The 24,000-nt window shown below is 33.5% G+C and overlaps 1 protein-coding gene across 2 annotated transcripts in view; it reads right to left on the reverse strand.

Moving 5' to 3' along the window:
• The window catches only part of LOC127879203 (guanylate cyclase soluble subunit alpha-2-like), a 48,571-nt gene that overhangs the window by 8,969 nt on the left and 15,602 nt on the right, over positions 1–24,000 (reverse strand). For both annotated transcript variants that reach the window (XM_052425902.1, XM_052425903.1), the window contains exons 2-6: positions 12,190–12,747; positions 4,960–5,030; positions 3,861–3,958; positions 2,778–3,481; positions 2,203–2,382 (exon numbers count right to left, since the gene is read on the reverse strand). In XM_052425902.1, coding sequence (XP_052281862.1) covers positions 2,203–2,382; positions 2,778–3,481; positions 3,861–3,958; positions 4,960–5,030; positions 12,190–12,705 — 1,569 coding nt within the window. In that variant the 5' untranslated portion in view covers positions 12,706–12,747. The remainder of the gene's footprint in view (positions 1–2,202; positions 2,383–2,777; positions 3,482–3,860; positions 3,959–4,959; positions 5,031–12,189; positions 12,748–24,000) is intronic.

Below are 24,000 nucleotides of genomic sequence, written 5' to 3' on the forward strand. Positions count from 1 at the left end.
TAAGTATACTAACATGTACCCCTGGTACGGTAAATATACTAAAACGTACCCGGGAAATTTAACGCTAAATGGGTCGCTGTCGGCTATTTTTTTATTAATTATATATTCACATTTATGTCAATTTTCTGTAAAATGGCCTCTATATTATCGTATTATTGGAACACATACTCAAAAAGCATGCTGATGCAGTATTTTTTAAAAGGAAGTTTGTTTAAGATAATCGGTTGCGCGTTTTACGACATCGGATTTTGGGCGGGAATACAACTCGGGTACTGTCTAATATCGACCGAGAATGATTACGTATATTTACCGTACCCGGTGTACATGTAAGTATACTTAAGAGTATCTGGGGTACATGTAAGTAGTATCCGAGCCGAATTTGACCAATCGAGCTCCATTATCTCTCATGAACCGACTCAATAAAACCGAGTCTCCAATATTTGACTTATTTCTTAGTTTGGTTGCTCTCAGGGGATCGAAAAATTTCAGAATCTTCCAAACAGCTTAGTGGTAGAGTGTCGACTTTGATTGCAGGAGGTTGCGCTGCGGGTTTGATCCCCAGAAGGGACATTGAAAACTAGCCAACTTTGTTATCTAAAAGTGAAAGGCTGCTAAACCTGATATACTAAGATAATGTGAATTTTCTCTCACATGATGGTCAACAGTTATATTATATAAAAACTCCCAGCAGTAGTTAACATTTGGACAATAATTAATGAACGCATCTTTCATTTGTCTTTAGCACTTTGATTTTGACATGGCCTAGATTTAAATGTGTGACTTGACTTTACCAGCACTCTTGTAACGGAGCTAAAGTTTAAATGTACCATTAAAGATAACCTAAATCCTGGTTTGCTATTAGAGAAGTGTGGAAAGTTTAAAGGGTGTGACAAGTAAGCAAAAATGGGTCATTACCGAGCGGCCACAACTGATCTATGACTGTTTTAAAACAAGGACAATCAGTGCCTGATTTAGATTTCCTTACATAGTTCAATAAAAACTAATTTCAGAAGCCTGGTAACAGTTAAACGTTAATGTTACCAATGTGTCAGGTCAAGGCCTTGATTTTGAAATCTAGGACATGCAAGGTCAAGTCTTCATGAAATCAGTACAAAAAAAGTATTTTATGTCCTTTATTGACCTGGCTATAGTTCTCAGATTATTATAAGCTCAATCAGAATATTTATATCAGTATTTATGCTTTGTGTATTGTAAACGTATACGCAATCATGCAGTTACGTGATAACAATAAATAATAACAAAGCCACCCATACTTTAAAGGTCATTGACAAAGCCTATGGTAAAAATGTGAACACATTGAGTGTAATCGCCCTCTCGTGCCAGCAAAAACAACTCGTTGACAGATGGTCATTTTTGACAGTTCTAATTTCACTTTCATGTTGGTGGTATCAAACTATTAACAATTATGTGGCTGAGTAAAATATCACCATTGCTTATTTAATATATTTTCTGCACATTTCTTCAAAAAAACTTACACGATTTTCTTTGTTAATTCAAACATTCCTGATAGGCTACCGCTTTGTTTACATATTTCGCTTACATTTTGACGCGCATAGGTAGGACCGCATTACCTCTTCCGAAATGTGTATTCATACTATTGCCTTCGAGGTACTTATCCGATGTTTAACGGAAAGGGCCGAAAATGTGCGATTGTGGGTCAAGTTTCCCAAAGGTACTACTTCCCCGTTCCCCAATTTTTTTCCGTACCCAAAATTTTTCGTACCCAATTTTTATTTCGTACCCGATTTTGTTTTCGTACCCAAATTTTCGTTCGTACCCCAAAAAATTTCGTACCCAATTTTTTTCGTACCCAATTTTTTTTGTACCCATTTTTTTCGTACCCAAATTTGTTTTCGTACCGCATTTTTTTGCATAATTTTTTTCGTACCCAAAATGTGTGTATCTAATTATTTTTTTCGTTCCTCATTCACAATTGTGGTGATGTAGATAAACATAAATTGATGCTTTTATATCCATCCTCTTCAAAAGCATCGTCACACCAGTACTGTCAGTACTTTGATTTGAAATAGCAAAACATTCTTACACAAGAGGAAGGCACGAGACATTTAAATTAAATACAAAACACATTCACAGAATCAATAAAAATTGGCTCATCGGTTTCAACAAGTTTACTTTGTAATTAGGCAAACCCTTTGTTAATGACTGGTATGAATTACAAACCTGAGCTTTAGTCTGTTCTCCAACTAGTATGACGTCACGAGTTGCGTCATGAATAGGCAGATCAGAGATGTACAATCCCTTTTCAATGAGTTCTTCAAGCTTTTCTACACTCGGCGTTCCAAGAAACAACACGCCATCTACTTCCGGCAAATGGATCATCTGTCCTTTTAGATTCATAGCCTAAAACAAACCGTGGGTAAATTAAAAGTTCAGAAAAAATATTTTTTGAAAGGTATACGTTCATGCAAAGTGAATTTATTTTGTTGTAATCTAAAGAAAAAAATTGAAAGTGATTTTAGTTTCAAACGTTGTATGTCTATAAGATGGCAAGGTCAGCATTCTTTTTTAATTAAATGTATCTTTCAATAATCGCACATTCTGATAGTATTAGATAGTTCTTGTGAATTTTAATTTAATCAATTTGCAACTGTTTATAACTTTTCACAAATGTAACATGTTCGTAACATATATGCATTCATTAAACTTATATTATTCTATAAAATCTATTTTCTAAAAAAAAATCCGTATATATAGATGAGTGGAACCATATCAAACAGGTTATTAGCAGTACTTACTTGTGAATTGTCAGAGCGATCACAGTGCTTTGTCCTGAGGTTAAACATAAAGTTCACATGCGATAACAATGCTGAGTATGTTAAAGGTTCAATCTTAGGTTTGACGATGTCAAAATGTAATGTCAACGACCTTGTTTGGGAGTCACTGGTCACTACAACGTGTCTTGCGAGGGCGCCCCCAAGTTGAATAATATCAAGGTTTTTGTCAATCACAAAATGAAATGGAAACGTTTTGCAAAACGTGAGCGTCCCAATTTTGCTTTCATTCGGATCCGTACCGATTTGTATCTCAGGCGAGCATACTTTGCATTTTTGGGACGAACAGTCATCTTCTTTTGCATTTATTGCGATGGTATGGTGTAAGGAACCTGTGGTTTTGCTGTAAGATACTTCGACAGTAGTTTCCTTGTTAAACAAATATCTGGAAATCCCATGCATCACACCTGCGTAAAACTCTATTATATTGCTCCTGGGAGAATAGAAATGAATGATTAATTTGTTTTTTTGCGTTTCACACCTCGCAGATGGAGGCGTGTGCGTCTTAAATGTGTCAGAAGCGGATATGTACGATTGAAGGCCATCCAAGTTGCTAATGAATTCTGTCATGTTGCTCCCCATCATTTTAATGGAGTCGCCGTATTCTTCGAGGCACAATCGAAAATATTCATCTCCTAATCGCCGTTGAAATTCCGTATCTGTTTCATCTGGAATAGTGTATCAAAGGGATTGAATTTTAGTATAGCGTTTTGATACTGAACTAATATCCATAAATTCTAATACTAAGAATATACCATTTTTGCACGCAATCACTAGTCTCACGCTGTACATAGAACATAGAACACAATGAGTATGTAGGGATGAGTCAAGATAAGTTATGTGTGTGTGTAGTTTCAATACGGCGTCTAAAAAACGGTATTATCAACTAACAAATGTATACACTCTCATAAAGCAGACAGAAAAAATGAGTAGAAAGTCGGTCCGTTGTCCAAACAACACTGAGCAATGAAAGTAGAATCAATTACATTTTTTGATGTTTAATATTAATTAACTGATAAAAATTGATTATAAAAAACCACTACTTACCAGATAGTTTCGCTGCTTGTTTGATAACATGAGCCATGTCTATGTCGTCGATTGGTTCCTGTGACGTATCAAAACTTTCTGACGCTTTGGGAAAACCGCTGAATATAAAGGTAAGCATGAAGAATTATGCTTAATTTTGTGTTCAAGCACATGTATTGTTAAAACGTACAGTATGCAACGAGCAGAAATGTTCCACAAAATATCAAATGAGCATAATAATACTAAACTCTGTATTGTTTGTTTTAAAAAAAGTAACGTTTGTTAATATTATAAATGTTTAAAACATTCGAACAAAATATGCAGATACAAATTAAATGACGTACTGATTGAAATAATAACTGCTTTCATTTTTCGATACGCTACTGTAAATATTGCCTAGTGACATTGTCAATAAGGATACAAAAGTCACAAAGCAGTCAAAAGGAAGGAAACACACAAAAATACACAAAATGTGGTTTCGATAAAAACTATCGTAATTGGTTACGCAATGAACGCGGGCAATTTACGAAGTCAAGATGTTGTAATAAGAAATACGAGTTGAAAACGGAAGTACGGCAATCCTATTTGACAAACGGCAAACGCGTTTAATCTTGGAGAAGTGATAATAACGTTTTCAACAAGACCAGTAATTGGTGACAAAGCCATATGAAGCGCAATATTAGTGTCTGTGCTTACATGGCTGCATGGTTTTCTAACAAGTCAACGAAGATATCACAAATGAACCAATCAAGCCCATATATGACTTTTTTGTTATTTTGTGTGCACATTATGTCTTTCGAAAATACAGAATGGGATAAATATTTGAGACAATACGCTATAACTGTGTTTTATGCCATTTAAATGGATGGTCGTTTTGACAATAATATCTTGGGATGTCCATTTAAGGCTAAATTATTGTTCATGATTTCTAAATCAAACAGTTATATTCAGGACACAATTTGCGAATTTGTTTCAACTAAGATTTGTTGAACAAGACAGCAATTCACTATTAATGCGACCTGGTTATACAAATGTCGTTTAAAATACACACACAAATATATCATGCCTCATAGCAGGATTACCCATGTTAAGGGCAAAAGAAAAATATAAATATACTCACAATAATTTACCGTCACTTCCAGAGTATCTCGTAACCAATAGATTGTGCACAGCTTTGTACACAAGCCGTGTCTGAAATAAATAATATAATAATTGTTTGAAATATGATTTATTGGTATTGCAACTTAAATATAAATTAAATATAGATGCATAACTCGAGTCAACTATTCGTGACCAACAATTTCTATTCACAGAAATCCAGGAGAAAAGACGGTACCATAGGGCAAACAAATTTTGAAATAAACACCATTAATGTCGAACATAATTTGTTTACAATCCATGATAATACCAATATCACAGATTGTTCATACAATGACGGAACATTGATTGTAAGAAAGGTAAAAATCGCCTTTTTGCAATTGAATTGGTGTAACAATTCAGAATGAAATCCAATAACATTGTTTTTCTATGATCATTTGTTTAGTTTTATGTTTCAAATATTTGTTCGACTTAAGAACACAACAGTTAACATCACTATTTGATTTAATATTCCTAACAAGTTTGCTTAAACATAACATACGGCTCGAAATTGAAATTCACTCATATAAGCCAATAAGGAAGCATGCAATATAGCCGATCCATTGCCAACATCACTCGTATCAAAATAAACGCAATAATTAAAAACATCCTTGTGTTACTGTATTGCACCATAAACTGATTGGAGCTTGAGTTTTTCGTGTAACATATTTCACTATTGATTTTAAGTTTGTTAACTCAGTTTTGGAAATCTCATTTGATGTTACTTTAAGCCAATTATTTATATTGATATAGGCAGAGTTTGTTGAAATAGCAAATCGAATTCTTTTAAAATGTCAATTGTCTTCAAAGAGGAACATATGTTTTAGTTGTTATATGAATATGTAGTGAAAATCGGATTCTCTTCTATTTACACAGCAGTAAAAGCAAATTGACGATATACAAGTAATAGTATTTCAATATATCAACTATTGCGCTTATATGTCGTAACAGGCACAAATTATTGTCGATCAATATATATAACACAGTATAAGTTGAAAATCTAAAACCTACTCTCAATTTCCTCCTCAACTTATTGATGCCCTATCAGTCATTACGCAGACTGTGGACTAATGATGCTTTTGAGTGGTATCAGAGAAGATCTCGAAGGTAGCAATTTAGCATAGCTGAAGCAGAGTAAGTAAGCCTATTTTGTCCTCAATATTGTAGTTGGCGGACGATACAGCCTTTTCGATTGCATAGTGTCTGGTATAGATATCAGATCGCATACAGGGCTTTACACGTTTTATAGGATGTTAAATTGAAGTTCACGATCACTTTTCATACGCCATAATGTGTAACGGTCTATTTAACACATTTATGCAGAAAACATTAGTTCACAACGGTTGAGTTATAATGCGAATATTAAGCTTTTCAAATGTGGACCTCGCAAACAAATAAAATATTTTATGTTACATTGTCATACTATGTAAACACAACTTACGAATGTCCTCGTTGCCAAAATACATAATTTATTTATATATATAAATATTTATTTATTTATAATTTGAATTCCTACAGTTTTACGCGTGCGTGCGCGTGTGCATGTGTGCGTGCGTGCGTGCATATATATATGATTGTTCTCCAATATTGAACTGACACTGACCTTTGTGCATCAATACATTTAAATACGGTTTAGCTGAATATATATGTTGCCGCGCTTTAAGTGATTTAAATTGGTTAAACCCTTCCCTAATCACAACACTGTTGTAGCATTGTTAAACTCGTGAAAAAACATGAAAAACGGAATGCAATTATGGGAAACAATTCAAGCGTATGATTTATGCTAAGTGAGTTCACGTGTTCCTGATTTATATACTGGGATGGCATATACAGTTGTGTTGCTATCGCAATACTTTTTACTTTCGAAGTTCGTTTTCTATCTAAGTATATTCCCATTTAGACGTCTCGCGTTTAAATTTTATCGCAGCTATAATCATGTATTCAGATTTTTTAAATTTCATTTTAAATTGTTGGTTTGCAAAGAGAGTTATCCTGTAGTTCACGGATTAATACATAATCATCTTACACCGCATTTTAATTAAATGGTATAGCGATATTGAATAGACTAGATCACATACATACCAAGACTGTATCCCGGGGTGGGGTATTTTCGACAGTCACAATCAAATCAATTTTACATGTACTCAATTATAATGCACACAAAAAGTAAAGCAACCCTCTTCACATTTAATGGAAAACTTGTATAATTTAAAGTGATATTATGGGCATCTAACAGTCTATAGGTGTCTATCGCAACAGTTGTTTATTTTTGGTGTTTTCACTTAATATACACTTATATTTGTTAATGCAGCATCAATATTCTAAAACAAAATCCCGAAAAGAAAAGAATAATGCATTTGAATATCAACCGTACTTTCGTTTGACAACTGATCACGCATGTACAATGTGAACATAAATTTAGTTTTAGTGCAGATTCGTTTATACGACACAAAGACACAATCTTGTTTTACGGATCATTTCGGCTTACAGGACTGGGTGAGTCACGTAAGATATCGAATATAAAATATATTTTGATAAACAACTGGTAGCAAGATGAGTTGCAGATAATTGGTCAGTAACCACATTTTAACTTATTCTTTTGACCTATTAATTCTTTTCAGCTCAATTCAACAGCGAAAAATGCCCATAGTATCACTTTAATTTCAACAGGAATATCGATATAATGTGAAAGTCGTGTAGTGAAATATTCATCATATTCATTTTCATTTTATTCTCCAATGACATATAACATTATTTTGTGCAATCTCGATAGACAACTCGATATGTCATCCATACCTAAAGTAATGGGTGTTTAATATGCCAAGTGAACTATTAAGTTAAATCTGTGACAAAATGTCTTATCATGTGTCTGTTAAATAACAATTGAAATATAAAATATTACTGGGAAGGACAGTTTGCATGTGTGCAATATCCTATTAGAATCCGACTTCGGATTTTCCCAGTTGTCCTCTGTCGCCGTTAATCTTTTTCTGTTTACGGGTATACCATATATTTACACAAAAAAGCATTACTGACTTTTTCTGGAATGTTCTTTGTTTAAAACAGACGAAATGACAACATTTTGATTGAATAAAAAAGATTTAAAAGTTAAATGATGATATGGAATATTTGATGGTTAGTTTAAATGGATGAAAACTATTAAGTAGGATTATGATTTGGTTTATTTATCGTTCCTATTGTCGATATCACAAAAATTTGGTCATATGTTGATTGACTTGTGTGTATGCAAATGAAGTTACATATGACTTACGCCGAGAATGCGCATTACGCGTATTTATACCGGAAAATGTCATCGTCGAAAATACCCCTACGTCGAAAATACCCTACGCGACGAGATATTGATAAAATGAAAATGTCAAAAAAAATCATTTCAAGATATTATAGTATTGTAAATTAGTACATTTAATTACACGCTATTTAGAACGAAAACCTGTGAACCAGTCACTTTAAACAGTGCATTGTTTGAGAAAGACATGTATAAAAAACGTGAAAATTAATCCATTAATATGCGCATATATAAACGAGTAATCTTATTAGAAAGTACAATATTCAAGTGTAAATTAAGTGTAATTTTACTAATTTCGCTGTGAGGATACGAAAAAGAGTACTTAATTAATTGTTAACAATACGTTGAAAGTAGATGTCGTAAAATGAGTGTTGAGACTTGGGTATAAAAATCTCATTCGAATAACATTCCTAAACAATAGGACGAATAAACACGCCAAAGTCTGTTATAAATTTATCAATGGACCCCATGGTAGACTTTTCCCACTAAATTCCAAGATTTGTTCACACTGTCTCAGTTTTATAAACAAGTAACGATAATCTAATATTGCTACCTCGTAAGTCTCTGTGACAGAAATTCAACTTCATGTTTAAACGTGATGTTAATATAGCAGAAAACAGATTGGTATTGTAACCGTTTTCCAAACGCGAGTTATTGTCAAGACGTGTAGCTTTGCGGACAACCAAAAAATAATTTAAAACGACATTTTGTGCTCTTGATTGCTCATTTGTGTTCATTATTTCACTTGCAAAGAATACAGTCTGACTCTGAAATTAAACTTAATACATTAACCTTTTATTAAGATCGATCGCGTATCTGCTTGAAAAAGATTCTTGAATTAACCACATAATAAGGGGGACTTATGGATCTTTTGAAAACACAAATGATATTGACATATCTATATTAAGATCTTGCTCAATTGTGCATTGTAACTCAATGAAAAGTAACCTGACTCTCGGACCCCAGATTGTTCGATCGCAACGAAAACATAACTGACCATATATTATTTACAAACCCTATTGGCACTTACGGAACCCATCATAAATTTGACATAATCTCAGACATAAATATCAGAACAGAATAGAACATTTTAATGTAAACGTAAAGTATCTAGTTTTAAACAAATAATTAAAACAAAGATATGAAATAGATTTAATATATATCCCGTGAACATACTTGAACAAATTACAGGGTAATTGTAACGTCTATCTTAACAGATCATACTTTATAACACATGAAAATCAAATAGCTTCTAGTTTATGCCATACCAATAATACAGGAATTTCGGAAATGATCATCCCAAAGCATTTAATTCTCAACAACTGGATGATATATACAGATAAAAGATAGATTAATTGTGTTGACACTTGAAAAACAACATATTAAGACCGTAACATTGAACTATATGCCCGCGTTTATTTTAGCAAAATGCAGGTTAAGGACATTTAGCAACATGCAACAACGATAACTAGCGTAACGCCCTTCATTATCATTTGTGTCTTGTTCTGATAAAACTGGACATAATGCATGTGCGTAAAGTGTCGTCCCAGATTAGCCTGTGCAGTTCGCACAGGCTAATCAGGGACGACATTTTCCGCCTAAACTTGATTTTCGGTAAGGAGGGACTTCCTTGAAACTAAAAATACAATTAAAGCGGAAAGTGTCGTCCCTGATTAGCCTGTGCGGACTGCACGGGCTAATATGGGACCACACTTTACGCACATGAATTAAGCCCAGTTTTCTCAGAACAAGACACAGCATTTGCGTAATCTAAACACGAAATATCATGAAGAAGATTTCCGGCGAATATTCTGATTTTAAAAATTAACGTTGAAAATTAACATTTTGAGATAATTGAATAAAAAGCAAAGTTTTAATTTTTAGTTGTTTTTTTATTATCCACCATATGAAATGTGTGTCTGCATATTTTTTCATAAAAATTATAATACTTTTCTATACATATAACATTTCATATGCACGTATGAGAGCTTGCATATGCTGGTATTTGCAGAATGAACGACGTTACAAAAAAGAACTTTCATGTTTATATATTAATAACATGTAACTGCCCAATTGTTGTGTAATTTATCAGGTAAGACTAAGCAAACAAATGGACATGATTGACTATAGTTGTTTTATTTGTGTCAAGTCGCAAAACATGAAATGCTCGCTGAGTCTTTATTGAACAATAGTATGACTTGATGTCGCATAATAGCGCCAACCTCCAAAGATTGACTTATATAAACGCTTACTCACGTAAAATAAAACATATCAGGCACCTTTTTCTCAGGCCGAATCAGCATAGAGGTATGATCTAATTATATATTCAAACTGCAAACTTGCATACGTAGATGTAACTGAAACACTTCCAAATCATAGTATTGTATGTTACCGCAAAAAGCATTTTATGTATCAACATTAGCTTCTTAAATATTTAGAAAGACGAGGTATATCAGCATTTCATAACGACGGATTTTTTCCACACATTCAAATGACTCGTTAATATCAAATTGCGTTCTGTAAATGAAAAATCTAATTGCGATTCATTTGGATGGCGAATTAGTGCCAGACTGTGTTACAAAACCCAAACAAACAAACGTCTGTAACATATTCTGACTTTAATTGACGATGTGCAGACAGGCTCTCCGACTATTTACCTTGCTCTCCTGCGAGATGGAATGTATTTCGTTTAAACAAAGTATACAAGGTTTGCACTGGAATGCTAGCTTATGCAAAAACCTAATTTCATGTGTGTGTTTTTTAAAATGTAACTATATAACATGACTTTTAATAATATCAAGAATGGTGAGAAGCTGAGTTAAACAGCTAAGCCGAAACACTATCGGTGTATTTAGCAAATAAGTTATTGTATAAATACAAACAAGTCTTTTTCTGTTTTCACGTTAAATTTCATTAATTCATTCTTGGTAAATGCATGAAACTTATTTGAATTCTTACATTATGTGCGGATATCCGTTATTTTGTAAACGCCATTCTTAAGTTTCTTGTTACGATTCTTTCTTAATATCGTTTCAACGAAAATTTAGTTTTGAATGCCTGTAACGAAGCTAGTACCTGGTAATTAAAAATGTCGCGATGCCATTATTGTAAGCATGTATAAATCACGCGTTTAAAAAAGATACAAAAATATAGATGTGTATTTGTTAATTATTAGACCTAACATAATTAAATGGGTCCTTTGTGAGTAGCTCCTTATCCTGTGCAGACCAATTACTAGTATTATTTTTTAAATCCCTATACATATCATCCATTTCAAACGGCAGAATCAATTGTCTTCTGTGAACGTTTTGATCGACATTTGCGCATTACATTAGATTCTTGTAAAGAGCGCTTTTAAAACTAAATAAATTGTTAAAACAGCTATTTCAATATTGGAATAAATACAAAATTATGTTTCTATTCGGCGTGCAAATCTTTTTCTACATTATTATATCATAACAACCTGGTCAATCCCATATAAGACAATACATAATGTAACAAGTATTTCTGATGACATTATTGGTTATGACATAGCAGGATATGCAGTGTGCGTATATAATCATTCATATTAAGTAATTGTTATATTTAGCAGGCAACCGTCGTGTTATTTAGAGACAAAAGGAAACTACAGCATTTAATATTGCTACCTTTTTAAAGAAAACAGTTACAGACAGTGTTCAATTCTAATTGACAGGTGTACAATCAGGCTCATGATACCGTGTATCTAGTTGACACACACACAAATTGTTAATTGCACATGAAGGAAAAATTAAAAATTAAAATACGCGCTGTTTATTTCTCATACATGCATAATCTGTCATCATTTGCGCCACATGCGTAATTTAATAAAGATAATAACTAAACACGACTGAAACGGCTTAAACCTTCATGTTGCAGGTAACTTACCACAGGTATAAGGAGGGTACCAATACTCTCAATGAGTCCGCGAAGATCAAGTTTCTTCTCGGGCTCATTTTCCTCGGATACCCCCGATATGGACACATCTGATATGTCACTGCTTTTTCTTGGTGGCACGTTTTTAATGCCTGAATCCCGAGAAAGGCTAGATGACGTAACTTCAGACATGGGAACCTGAGGGCATTTGTTGCAACTTTCTTGAGTCTCTATGCTCTCATTTCTCTCAATTGGTTTTTGGCACATTAGTTTTCTAACGTCCGTGTTGTTTTGTGAGTATGTGCATGTTAACTTATTATCATCTTCATCTGTGAATGTTTTATTGCTGTCCTTACCACCAACGGTGGTAATTATTTTAGACATGATTGGACAATTAACCACTTCCTGACACGTGACTCCAGAGAAGGGTGATGATTTCCCATGACACGTGCCACTCGTACCGCTGTTTGTTTCCCCATGTGTGCGGTCTTGTTGTTGTTGATGTTCCTTCACGAAACGGCTGTACATCTCTTTATTATTTTATTCGCAAATTATGCTGCATCACATTATCTGAAACAAATAAACCGTTGTTAACTTTTATTTATAGCTTAGAAAAAAATATGTGCATCGATGTGATGATGATTGAGTAACATATCATGTCATTTAAAAAATAGCGAAATGCATCACATGTATTGTTTTAGTCGTCTTATTGCAGATTGATAGCACACGCGGAAGAATATCGGCAGATACAATCAATTTTTCTTTGATTAACGTAAGAAAAGCTTATGTTCTAGAAAGAGTTTCATGTGAATTCCCGTCGTAATACGTATGCCGAAATACGTTTGACGTATACAGCACATGCCGAGACTGATAACGGTATATTCTATGAATAATTATTCTCTTCCACGCTCTACCCAATGAAGAAATGACACTGGTTTCGACTCAACTGTCGAGTTATGGATTGTGAGTTTTATTAAATGTTTAATTTTCAACTGTTGTCATAATCTTGTGAAATTATACATACATACTCATTACTACCACTATGATAACGTTTATGTTTGACTCGACTTTTATTGATTCGAGAGTTTAACGACTTTATTTTATTTATATATTGTTATGTATGTGTAAAATATTGTTACGCTTTTCTTAGATATTTTATAGTGGATTGAAATCAATAAATATAGAACATATTGTTTATGTCTTATGATATTAGATTTATATATGAAGAGTTTGTTTTAGTTTTTCGTAAAAAAGTGATGTTTCACCTGCGGTCGCGTATGTACTCCAGTGCAATATATAGATAAAAATGAAAACATATTAAAAAGTCAGGGCTTCCCCTGGCTCAAAAATTTCTTTAGCCAACAATTTAGCCAATTGGATTTTTTTGTAGCCAAATTTTAGAAACTGTAGCCAAAGTTTTAGCCAAGCATTTACGACCGCCTCGTAAAAGTCTAGGAGTGTAAGAACACAAATAACTACAATATGAAGCTGAAATATATTTATTACTATAATCATCCTTTTAAAATATTGTACATATCAGAATTTTCAAAAAGGGTATAAGTTTTTCAATAGACGTAAGGAATGTGATAACAATTGCATTATCATCAGACATTTAAATCATCATCACTCATATAGGACTAGCGCACTTAACGCTTTACGGTCTCGCACTGCATGACTTTGTATTTATTAAGATCGGCCTATAACCACGTACATGAGCTTCAATGTTGAAATGACATCTATGTTCGCCTATCACACTTGCGCATATGTCGTGAATAAACAAAAATTAACGTGGAGTGTCTATTTACCGATAAGAATTCAACTTAAGTATACAATTCCAGCAAGGCGGTGGAATGAAAATGCAAACATCTTGTTAACAACGCAAATAAAATAACGGGGTTGTTATTCAATGTATTGCCGTAATGCATCAAAGAGACACTCGTGAGCAACCTATATCAAGTAAAAAATTCGATTTATACTTTATTCTGTGTACAACGCTTTTGTTTTATAATGAATACAGAAGATTTAGTTTATCTAGTACACAGTTAAGATTCCTTGCTCGGTAGTAAATTTGTGCCGAGCTAATTTACATTCCATCCAGTTAAACACAACTGCATTTTTTATAGATATCCGTGATAGTTATTTTTTGCTTTGATATATTAAAAAGGGGCAACCACTTATTTTTACATATAGATATCTACATCGGAAAGAGAAATTGCATATTATGTTAGATAAGGTAGATGTTTATTGTGAAAATTAGCACAAAATACAAAAACAAGTCGAATGAAATGATCATGGGTAATCGGGTTACATAACTTTATGAATTTCCATATAACCGTAATGATGTGTAATGGTTTATTTAAAAACTAAAAAAAAAAAAATTTTATCAACTTTTTGTTATACATTGTAAATAAATCTATGCTCCAAATTGTTTTTTTGCGTAGGTGTGATAAATTAGCAACTGTCATTGCTTAAATTAATGCTTACGGATTTATATTGAGATTTTTTCGCTTAACATGTAAATGTGTTCAATCAATAAGATTCACAGAGTACAGACACATGCAATGTCAGTTCAGCATTTTGAAGTAAAAAGGGATTCGCTATCAATTTTATACAGGTAAGCCACTGAGGAGGTGCAAGAATTTATTAGGATTCTTTTTCATAATCATTACTTTCCAATCTTTCATGCATCATACCGTATCAGTCTTAAGTACTTATATTATTAGTTTTGTGCAATTCGTGCCTTCTGTGTATTCGGCTGTCATAAATAATGTACTAGGAAATCCACATTGCCTATAAAGTCAGACGTTTTGATTAGAAGATTCAGCACAAAACACGATTCAATGTCCCTTAATGATGACATTATACGAAATGTTAATAGCTAAAAACGTCGTAAATTGTGTGAATTAACTTTGGATTATGAGATGGCATCCACATAATTAGTGCATGTCTAATATTCCATTCCAAGATGTATTTGTATTCAATAGCATAACCAAGTGCAGAAAGTTAAAACTTTGTTGTTAATCGAAATAGCTTGATTTATTAAAGATAAATCCCGGAAGATTTTTGAAGAAAATAAAAAAATCCGTTAAAAAAAGCTGACACTTTTTAGATTTGCATATGACAGATTCGTGGAATTGCATATAATTTATATGGCATGTACTTATAAAGGATTATATATGGGTCGGTCTGGTCTGTATCTCTGTATGTGTGATGTTGTTGTTTTTTGCAACACCATGCGCATACCTGAATAAGTTTATTGTTATACTGTTATGAAATGGAATCGTAAAATATGTTCCCAACTGAACAGCAGCATTCCTATCTGTTTCATCGTTATGTAATTATGTGATAAATTACAGAAATTCACGTCGACCGGTTAAATTCAAGTTTCTATGCCGAGTGTTTATAATATATACGCAGTTGTCTGCACTTTATTGATTTCTATATGAGTAGTTATATTTTAATTATCAAAGCGGTTGCGATAGACGAATTTGCTATGATATATCTTTTCAGATCAATGAATAAGACATGATTGTCATTGAAATAGCCCGGATACCTATTTTAAAATAATCAAACAAGTAACAGAATGAAATAAACAAATCGGATTGATTGCCTTTAGTATCTCGCTGTCTTTAACACATTTATGCCTAGTGGACTCTCCCATCCTTCTAAATTGGGTCAATTTATTTCCAAAATTAGGGATGTCTAGTATATTTATTTCTACATTAAGAATATTTCTTACAGAAATTCCTTTAAGCAAACAGCGCAGACCCTGAGGAGACGCCGCATGATGCGGCGTCTCATCTGGGTCTACGCTGTTTGCCAAGGCTTTTTTTCTAGACGCTAGGCATAAATGGGTTAATGGTTAAATAGGATCATATACGATATAACGTAGCGAACTCGTATGCGTGTACTTTACCTTTCACCTCACTCGCATAATGTTCGTACAAATACATGTTTATACGTTAAACTTGATGTCATTTCCTGATGAAATGGAATAACTTACATGCCTATGTTTCTAATTTTTTATATATGCGATATAAGATTTGCGCTGAATAGCTCTTCGTTATATCTTAAACAAAATCTCCCTGTATATATTTAGTGTAAGCAGATTTGTTAATATCCGAATGATATTTGCACATAGATAATGTATTTCTTAATGTAGATAATTTGCATATTTCTAACTTCTGAAAATGGAATTCCAGAAACCTTAATAGATGATACCTTTTTGTGACTACCCACTATTCGATTTATCAAGGGTAAAAAATAGTTTAGCCTTTGTGAAATCGGTGCTTAATGCATGTAGTCAAAGTATCGTCCCAGATCAACCTGTGAAGTCCGCACAGGCTAATCAGCGACCACACTTTCCACCCTCACTGGATTTGTGTTAAGATGAATCCTCCTGTAAACGGAAACTTCCATTAAAGCGTCGCCCATTATAAGCTTGTGTGGGCTAACCTGGGACGACTCTTACGCACATGCATTGAGACCCGTTTACCCAGAGCGATTCTCATTTTTAAATTATTTCTGCATTTAGTAAATCAAGCTTATAGTGACATTAAACTCACCGTTCTTTTATATTCCTTACAATCTAGGTATCTTCCTGAACATGAACCAAACACGGATTTACAGATCAACCATACAAAAATATATCATTTTCTTCCAAAGTTCTCGAGTTATGCACTTAAAAGATCCACAATATTGACATTGTTTGCATATTTATGGCGCTGTATAAATTTACAAGTAAAATGATGTTTAATTTGTGTTGCGACAGAATTTAGGTTTATTGGGGCAGATATAGTTTTATTAAGATGCGCCATTAATTGAACACTTAATTTGAATCATCTTTAAAGTTTAATCAATTATAATTGTCTCATATGTGTAAGTCTCGGTTGATATTCGACCGGCTTACTTGCACGTCATAAGAGTAAGATTGTTTGATAAATAATGGAGTATGTATACTCTATGCATATGGATATAAGAGACGGAACTATTTTTCACAATATTTTTTTTTCTTTTAGATGGTGCGTTTATTTTTATACTTGTATATTTATTTAACTGTGAGCATACCGTGTTTAATATATCGATTGTATTAGTATAAATGTTCTGTTCACTAAACATGCATCAAGCGAAAAATTGCGCCATCCAAAAAATGACAATAATCTAACATCAAAAGGACATCCATTATTCTAACCTCAATCGTTTGGATCCATTTCATATTGCAGAAGCTTTTGTTTGCTGAAGAGATTATAGCTTTCTTTACACACAAAGCTACCCGGATCAACTTTAGGAACACACCTAGTTTAATTTGTAACTGAACGTGTGGACAACTCACTCACACTATCTAGGTTATGCGTAGAGATAGATTGCATTCCTATTCGCCGTCGAAAGATAACTATTTTTTATAAATTTTAAATAAGTGAAATAAATTCATTAGCTTTAATTGTCAGTTTTGAAAATGTACTAATACATTATCGAATTAAGACATGACAGGTGCAATATTAAGCAGAACGTATGACTAAAACTCGCATCAAATAAAATATGTATGTTTATCAGAAATAAAGTTCATGTTGTTTCACATTTCAGCTAATTTTATTTCTTCAAATTCCCTTATTCTGAGCATTCTTAACATGTATTTTATATAGCTTAAACACACAACAAGAAGTTTCTTTTTTTCCGTCTGTACAAATCTAATTTAATCTTTGTCATTAGACGCTGAAAACGTGTCTGATTGACAAAGCCTATATTGGATTATTAATGTTGTATTCAAAATTTAAGAAGTACATTTACAGATATAACAGTGTGAATGAGATGTTGATGGTATTATCGGATAACTCCTCTAAGCAAATGTACTGAAATACTATATTCGTATTCTTTGATATTAACACTCAAACTTGCATAGTGATTTAGACGTTGTAGAATCATATCAAAAATATTGATAGTATTAATTGCATGGTGGTGGTGGTGGTGGTGGTGGTGGTGGTGGTGGTGGTGGTGGTGGTGGTGGTGGTGGTGGTGGTGGTGGTGGTGGTGGTGGTGGTGGTGGTGGTGGTTTCGGCGGTGGCGGCGGCGGCGGCGGCGGTGGCGGTGGTGGTGGTGGTGGTGGTTGGGTGTGGGGGTTGAGGCTTGGGGGTTGGGGTGTAGGTGGGGGTGGGTGGGGTGGAGGGGTTAGGGCGGCGGCGGTGGCAAAACTATATTTTATCCATATTAAATGTTCATCATCTTTAAATCTACATAGATTTAATGTTATGGTACTTAAGGTGCATAGTTGAAGGGAAACATGAACCCTTCTTATCAATATGTGTTTTTATTTTAAATCGGGAAAAAAGCTTAAGTATACAATAGTATTTCATAATACAAGAACAATAAATTAAGTGAAATCGTTTATTATAGGAATTGTGTTTGGTCAGCAAACATCCAAACGATCCGGATAATTGTTTAATATTTGACATCCTCTTACTGTCTCTACTGATGAAAAATAAATCGAGTATCCGGATATCATGTTATCATCACGTCATGTGATCATAAGGTCATGTGGTCCTTATGTCATGTGATCATCAGGTCATGCAGTCATCGGGTCAACGCTTGCCAATTTGAATAAGTTATACGTAACTGAATTTGTGAAGGTTCCAACTGATAACACACAGTCATGTGTGAAGTTTGGAGTGCATATCTTAAATCATTTGAAATAACTAGCACAAGTATTCACCGGACATAACTAGAGCGAGAGTGGAACAGACATACGGACTGATGTATTATTGCTTTCCAAAAAGATACTTACAAGAAGTAGATTTAATAATCAAAATGGCAGCAAAGAACGTTTCAGTTGTGGAAAAGTTTTCCGTTTAATATTACTAAAAAGAAAACTGACTTAGAAAAAGCACACAATGAGTGGTTTACTAATATTTCATATTCATAAAATTGTTGTATTTACATGCTGCAAATTAAAATTCATTTAAAATTAATAAAAATATTTAAATACGAATTAGTATTATACGCTTAATATTTGCTTTTTGTATTGATGGACTAACACGTTGGATTATAAGAATTTTAAATAGTATTTTCAACTCAATGGAAAGTTTCAAAACGCAGTAACAAATATCAGAACGATAAATAACATTTGAATAATATAATTGTATTTATATGTTCAGAGAAGATTCTTATTTTTTGCACTTGTTATAAACATCAACGCATTAAAAACCGAAAACATGTTCACTGAAATATAATCGAGTATTAATAAAATAAACACATTGACACAACAACACCTGTTATCAAAGCACATTTTTATATATTAAAACACGCGAAAAATATGCGTATTTAACTTAATGGAGTTTTAAAAAAAATGCCTACACTTTTTGGACGGCACATTCATGCATAACTGAGACGAAATTGTTAAATAAAAGATTATTGGTCTTTACGAAAGAATTCAACCGGCAAAGATTATTTCCGGCACAATAACTCATGAACACTTATTTTTCATTTAGGTATACATCAAGCAAAATGGTTATCTGATATGTAAAACCAAGTTTTAGTTGAAGGATTAGTTGAATACGCTCATGGATATTCCATTGAAAAGTCATTAAAACTCATCATGATTTTATAACATGGACGATTCAATTATTTTCCAAACGTCCATGCAATGAAATAAGGAATAGTTTAGTACTGATTTATGACATTATTCACCGAGCTTTCCCTTCAGGCATCTATCATTAACCATTAATTAAAAGAAATAAACTCAGCACTCACATATATTCCTCTATAAGATCATGTAAAAGACTAACCTTTCATACGCATTACGTTTCTTTGAATGGCACCACGATACGGATTTCCTGGACATTGAATAAGTTTATCTCAACGATGTTTTTTTATTTAAGAACTTTATGTGTATTTTTAACAACACAAACATTATTATATATGTGTAACGGTTTATTTAAAAAATAAGTAAATTTTATTATTTATCAACTGTTTGTTGTTAATAAATTTATGCTCCAAAGTATCGTTTCTTCAAAACTAGCTCGGTCTCAAACGTTTTCATTTTGGCGTAAGTTTGATAAATAAGAAACCGTCATCGCTTAAATTTTAGTTTGAACTGTCGAAAACTTATACTAAATTCAAACGGCTAAATTTGGTTTACTTGTTAGATGTATCATGCAAAACATATTGCTAAAATACTTAGGCGGTTGCTGTGTAACCATTTCAAATTGATCCATAGTGACATTGACTTAATTTTAGCTATAAATAATGAAATATTACGCAGATTCTTAAGCTAGGTCACCCTACGGATGATGTCCGTTTATCAAACAGAAATCATTTCGTTTCCATTTACAGAATCTTCCAGTATGGTTATAAGAATACAATATTCTCTGTAGAATCATTTTTATTTGTTAATCCATTTTATTCCAGAAATGAAAACATGTGACTTTTTCACAAGGGAAATATGTGCTTATTAAATAATATTGCGATTAAACATAGCTTAGTGTGATTGCATTTCTTATCTCCAGTTTTTAATCGATTATTCATACGGATGTAATTACTATCTGTATGACTATTTCTAATGACGATGTATTGAAACGGACAGCCCCTGTTGATACCTATCACGTATACCAATTATATTTCACGATTTCACGATTTAGTTCAATTACGTCGCATAAGGTGCGAGGATCTGGTGGCGTTATATTGACCATAAACATAAACAACGTGTGCTGTTTTATCTAATAATCACGTGCTCAGTATGGCTGGAGTGTTGAGGAGATATCAATCACTAATGAGATGAGGAGTGTTCAATGTCTATTTACACATTGTAGGAGTAGGGGCTCAGGCATTATACAATGTAATTCATTTATAATTTACTAATTTAAACAATGCCTATTGCAATTAAATCTTCATTAAGGTGTAATAATGTCAAGAGTTCAGATGAATGATTCGATGTGTACTTGTATGAGCATTGTTGTAAGTAAATCCATTGCCCAAACTGACATTGACTTTAACTCGACGAAAATACATGTAATCAATTATATATATAAATGTTATTTGCTGTTTATTCTGTGTCGTTTTCAACATTGCAATAAATATTTCTTAAAAGGATTCATGATTATTTTTTTCATCGCTACGTTCAAATGTTTTCAATCCTGACAGATTTAAGCTGATATACTGTGTTTTGTGAAGAACCTCGTAAAACGACTTTGTTGTAGTAAATCACAACATTCGTATATAATTTATCAGTTCCCCATATTTTGTGTAAAGTAATTATGTTTTCGCTTGATTTGATTGCAAACAATAGAATTCAATATAATTATACAGAGAAAGTATCAAAATTGAAACGTGCTGCGCTCTGAAATTTCCTGAAAATATTTCGTAAGAGTGGAAATTCCCAGTGGATCGACGAAGGGTCGCAAAACGAAGATAAATTGTGTTCACAGCTTAATTTAGATCAAACTGCATGTAAAATGTACGTTATTGTTGTTCGGTTAATTAATACAACGAATCAAAGTGGCAATGTGTTAATATTTAGATAACTGATGAGGACAATACACACAAAAATAAACACAGTTGGTAAAACAAACTTAATCGAACACTCCAGTCTGCATAATAAATACGCTGAAGTTAATACACTAAATGCAAACGCAAGATGATGACTTAATTTAAACAGCACAGCGATGGGTAATGCTAACGGATTTATTTTGGATTTCGTTTCGTTAAAAATGTAAATGCGTTCAATCAATTAGATTCACAGATTATAAACACATGCAATGTCAGTCCAGCATGTAACAGCAAAGTTATCCGGTATCAATTGTATACAGGTAAGGCACTGAGAAGAATCTTCCTGAATATGAAGCAAGCACGGATAAATAAATGAACCATCACATAAATATATCAATTCATTTCAAAATGTTCGTGCTATGCACTTAATAGATCTATAATGTTGACATTATTTGCATAATTATAGACCTGTGTAAATTTACAAGTACAATTTTGTTTTATTTGTGTTTCTTAATTACGACAGAATTTAGGTATGTTTGGGTAGACATATTTTACTTAAGATAAGTCATTAATTGTACGGTCATGTTTTAATCATCTTAATAGTTTAATAAATTATAATAGTCATATATGTGTAAGTCTTGGTTGATATTCGATCGGCTTACGTGCACATGATTAGTGTAAGATTGTTTGATAAATAATTGAGTATGTATACTCTATGCATATGGATAAAAGACCTAAAAAAATCGCAATATTTTTTTTTTCTTTCAGATTTTACGTTTATTTTTATACCTGCGTTTACATTTGCCTATACACACATCGTGTTTAATTTATCGCTTTTATTAGTATAAATATGTTGTAAACTATATATGCACCAAGCGAAAAAAATGCGCCATCCAAGAAAAATGACAATAATCTAACATCAAAAAGACATCCATTATTCTAACCTCTAGTCGTTTGGATCCATTTCATATTGCACAGGCTTTTGTTTGCTGAAGAGATTGTAGCTTTATTTACACACAAAGCTACCCGGATTTTTATCAACTTTAGAAACACACCTAGTTTAATTTGTAACTGAACGTGTGGACAACTCACTCACACTATCTGGGTTATGCGTAGAGATAGATTGGATGCCTATTTTCCATCGAAAGATAAATATTTTTTAAATAAATTTTGAATACGTGAAATATATATTAATTAGCTTTAATAATCAGTTTCTAAAATTTACTAATACATCCTTGCATAAAGACAAAATATGTCTTATAACAAGCAGACTGTATGACTATAATTCGCATCAAATAAAATATTTATGTTTATCAGAAATAAATTTCATGCTGTTTCACATTTCAGCTAATTTTATTTATTCAATTTTCCTTATTCTTTGCATTATTTACGTGTTTATATATATATAATTATATATATAATTTTACACACAACAAGAAGTTTCTTTTTCCGTCTGTACAAATCTAATTTAATCTTTGTCATTAGACGCTGAAAACGTGTCTGATTGTCTGATTGTCAAAGCCTAAATTTGATTATGTATGTCGTATTTAAAATTTCACAAGTAATCTTATACAAATAAGTGTCAATGAGATGTTAATGGTATTATCGGATAACTCCTCTAAGCAAATGTACTGAAATACTCTTTTCGTATTCTTTCATATTAAAACTTCAAATTACATATCGATTTAGACGTTGGGGAATAATATCAAGAAATATTGATAGATCAATTGCATAAGTAGTATGTGGTGGTGGTGGTGAAGTTGTTGTTGTTGTTTGTGGTGGTGGTGGTTGTGGTGATGTGGTTGTGTAGGTGGTGATGGTGATGTTAAAGATGGTGGTAGTGGTGGTGGTGGTTGTGGTGGTGGTGGTTTTGGTGGTGGTGAGGTGGTGGTTGTGGGGTTGGTTGGTGAAATTGGTGGTGGTGGTTGTGAATGTGGTGTTGGTGGTGGTGGTAGTAGTGATGGTGGTGGTGGTGGTTGTGGTGTGGTGGTGTGGTGGTGGTGGTGGTGGCGGTGGCGTGGTGGTGGTGGTGGTGGTGGTGGTGGTGGGGTGGGGTGGTGGGGTTGGGTGGTGGGGGTGGGTGGGGTGGGGGGGTGGTGGTGGGGTGTGGGGTTGTGGTTGGGGTGGTGGTGGTGGTGGGGTGGTTGTTGGTGTGGTGGTGGTGGTGGTGGTGGTGTGGTGTGGTGGTGGTGGTGGGTGGTGGTGGTGGTGGTGGTGGTGTGGTGGTGGTGGTGGTGGTGTGGTGGTGTGGTGTGGTGGTGGTGGTGGTGTGTGGTGGTGGTGGTGGTGGTGGTGGTGGTGGTGGTGGTGGTGGTGGTGGTGGTGGTGGTGGTGGTGGTGGTGGTG

The sequence above is a fragment of the Dreissena polymorpha genome, chromosome 4 (assembly GCF_020536995.1).
Source record: "Dreissena polymorpha isolate Duluth1 chromosome 4, UMN_Dpol_1.0, whole genome shotgun sequence".
NCBI classification, from domain to species: domain Eukaryota; kingdom Metazoa; phylum Mollusca; class Bivalvia; order Myida; family Dreissenidae; genus Dreissena; species Dreissena polymorpha.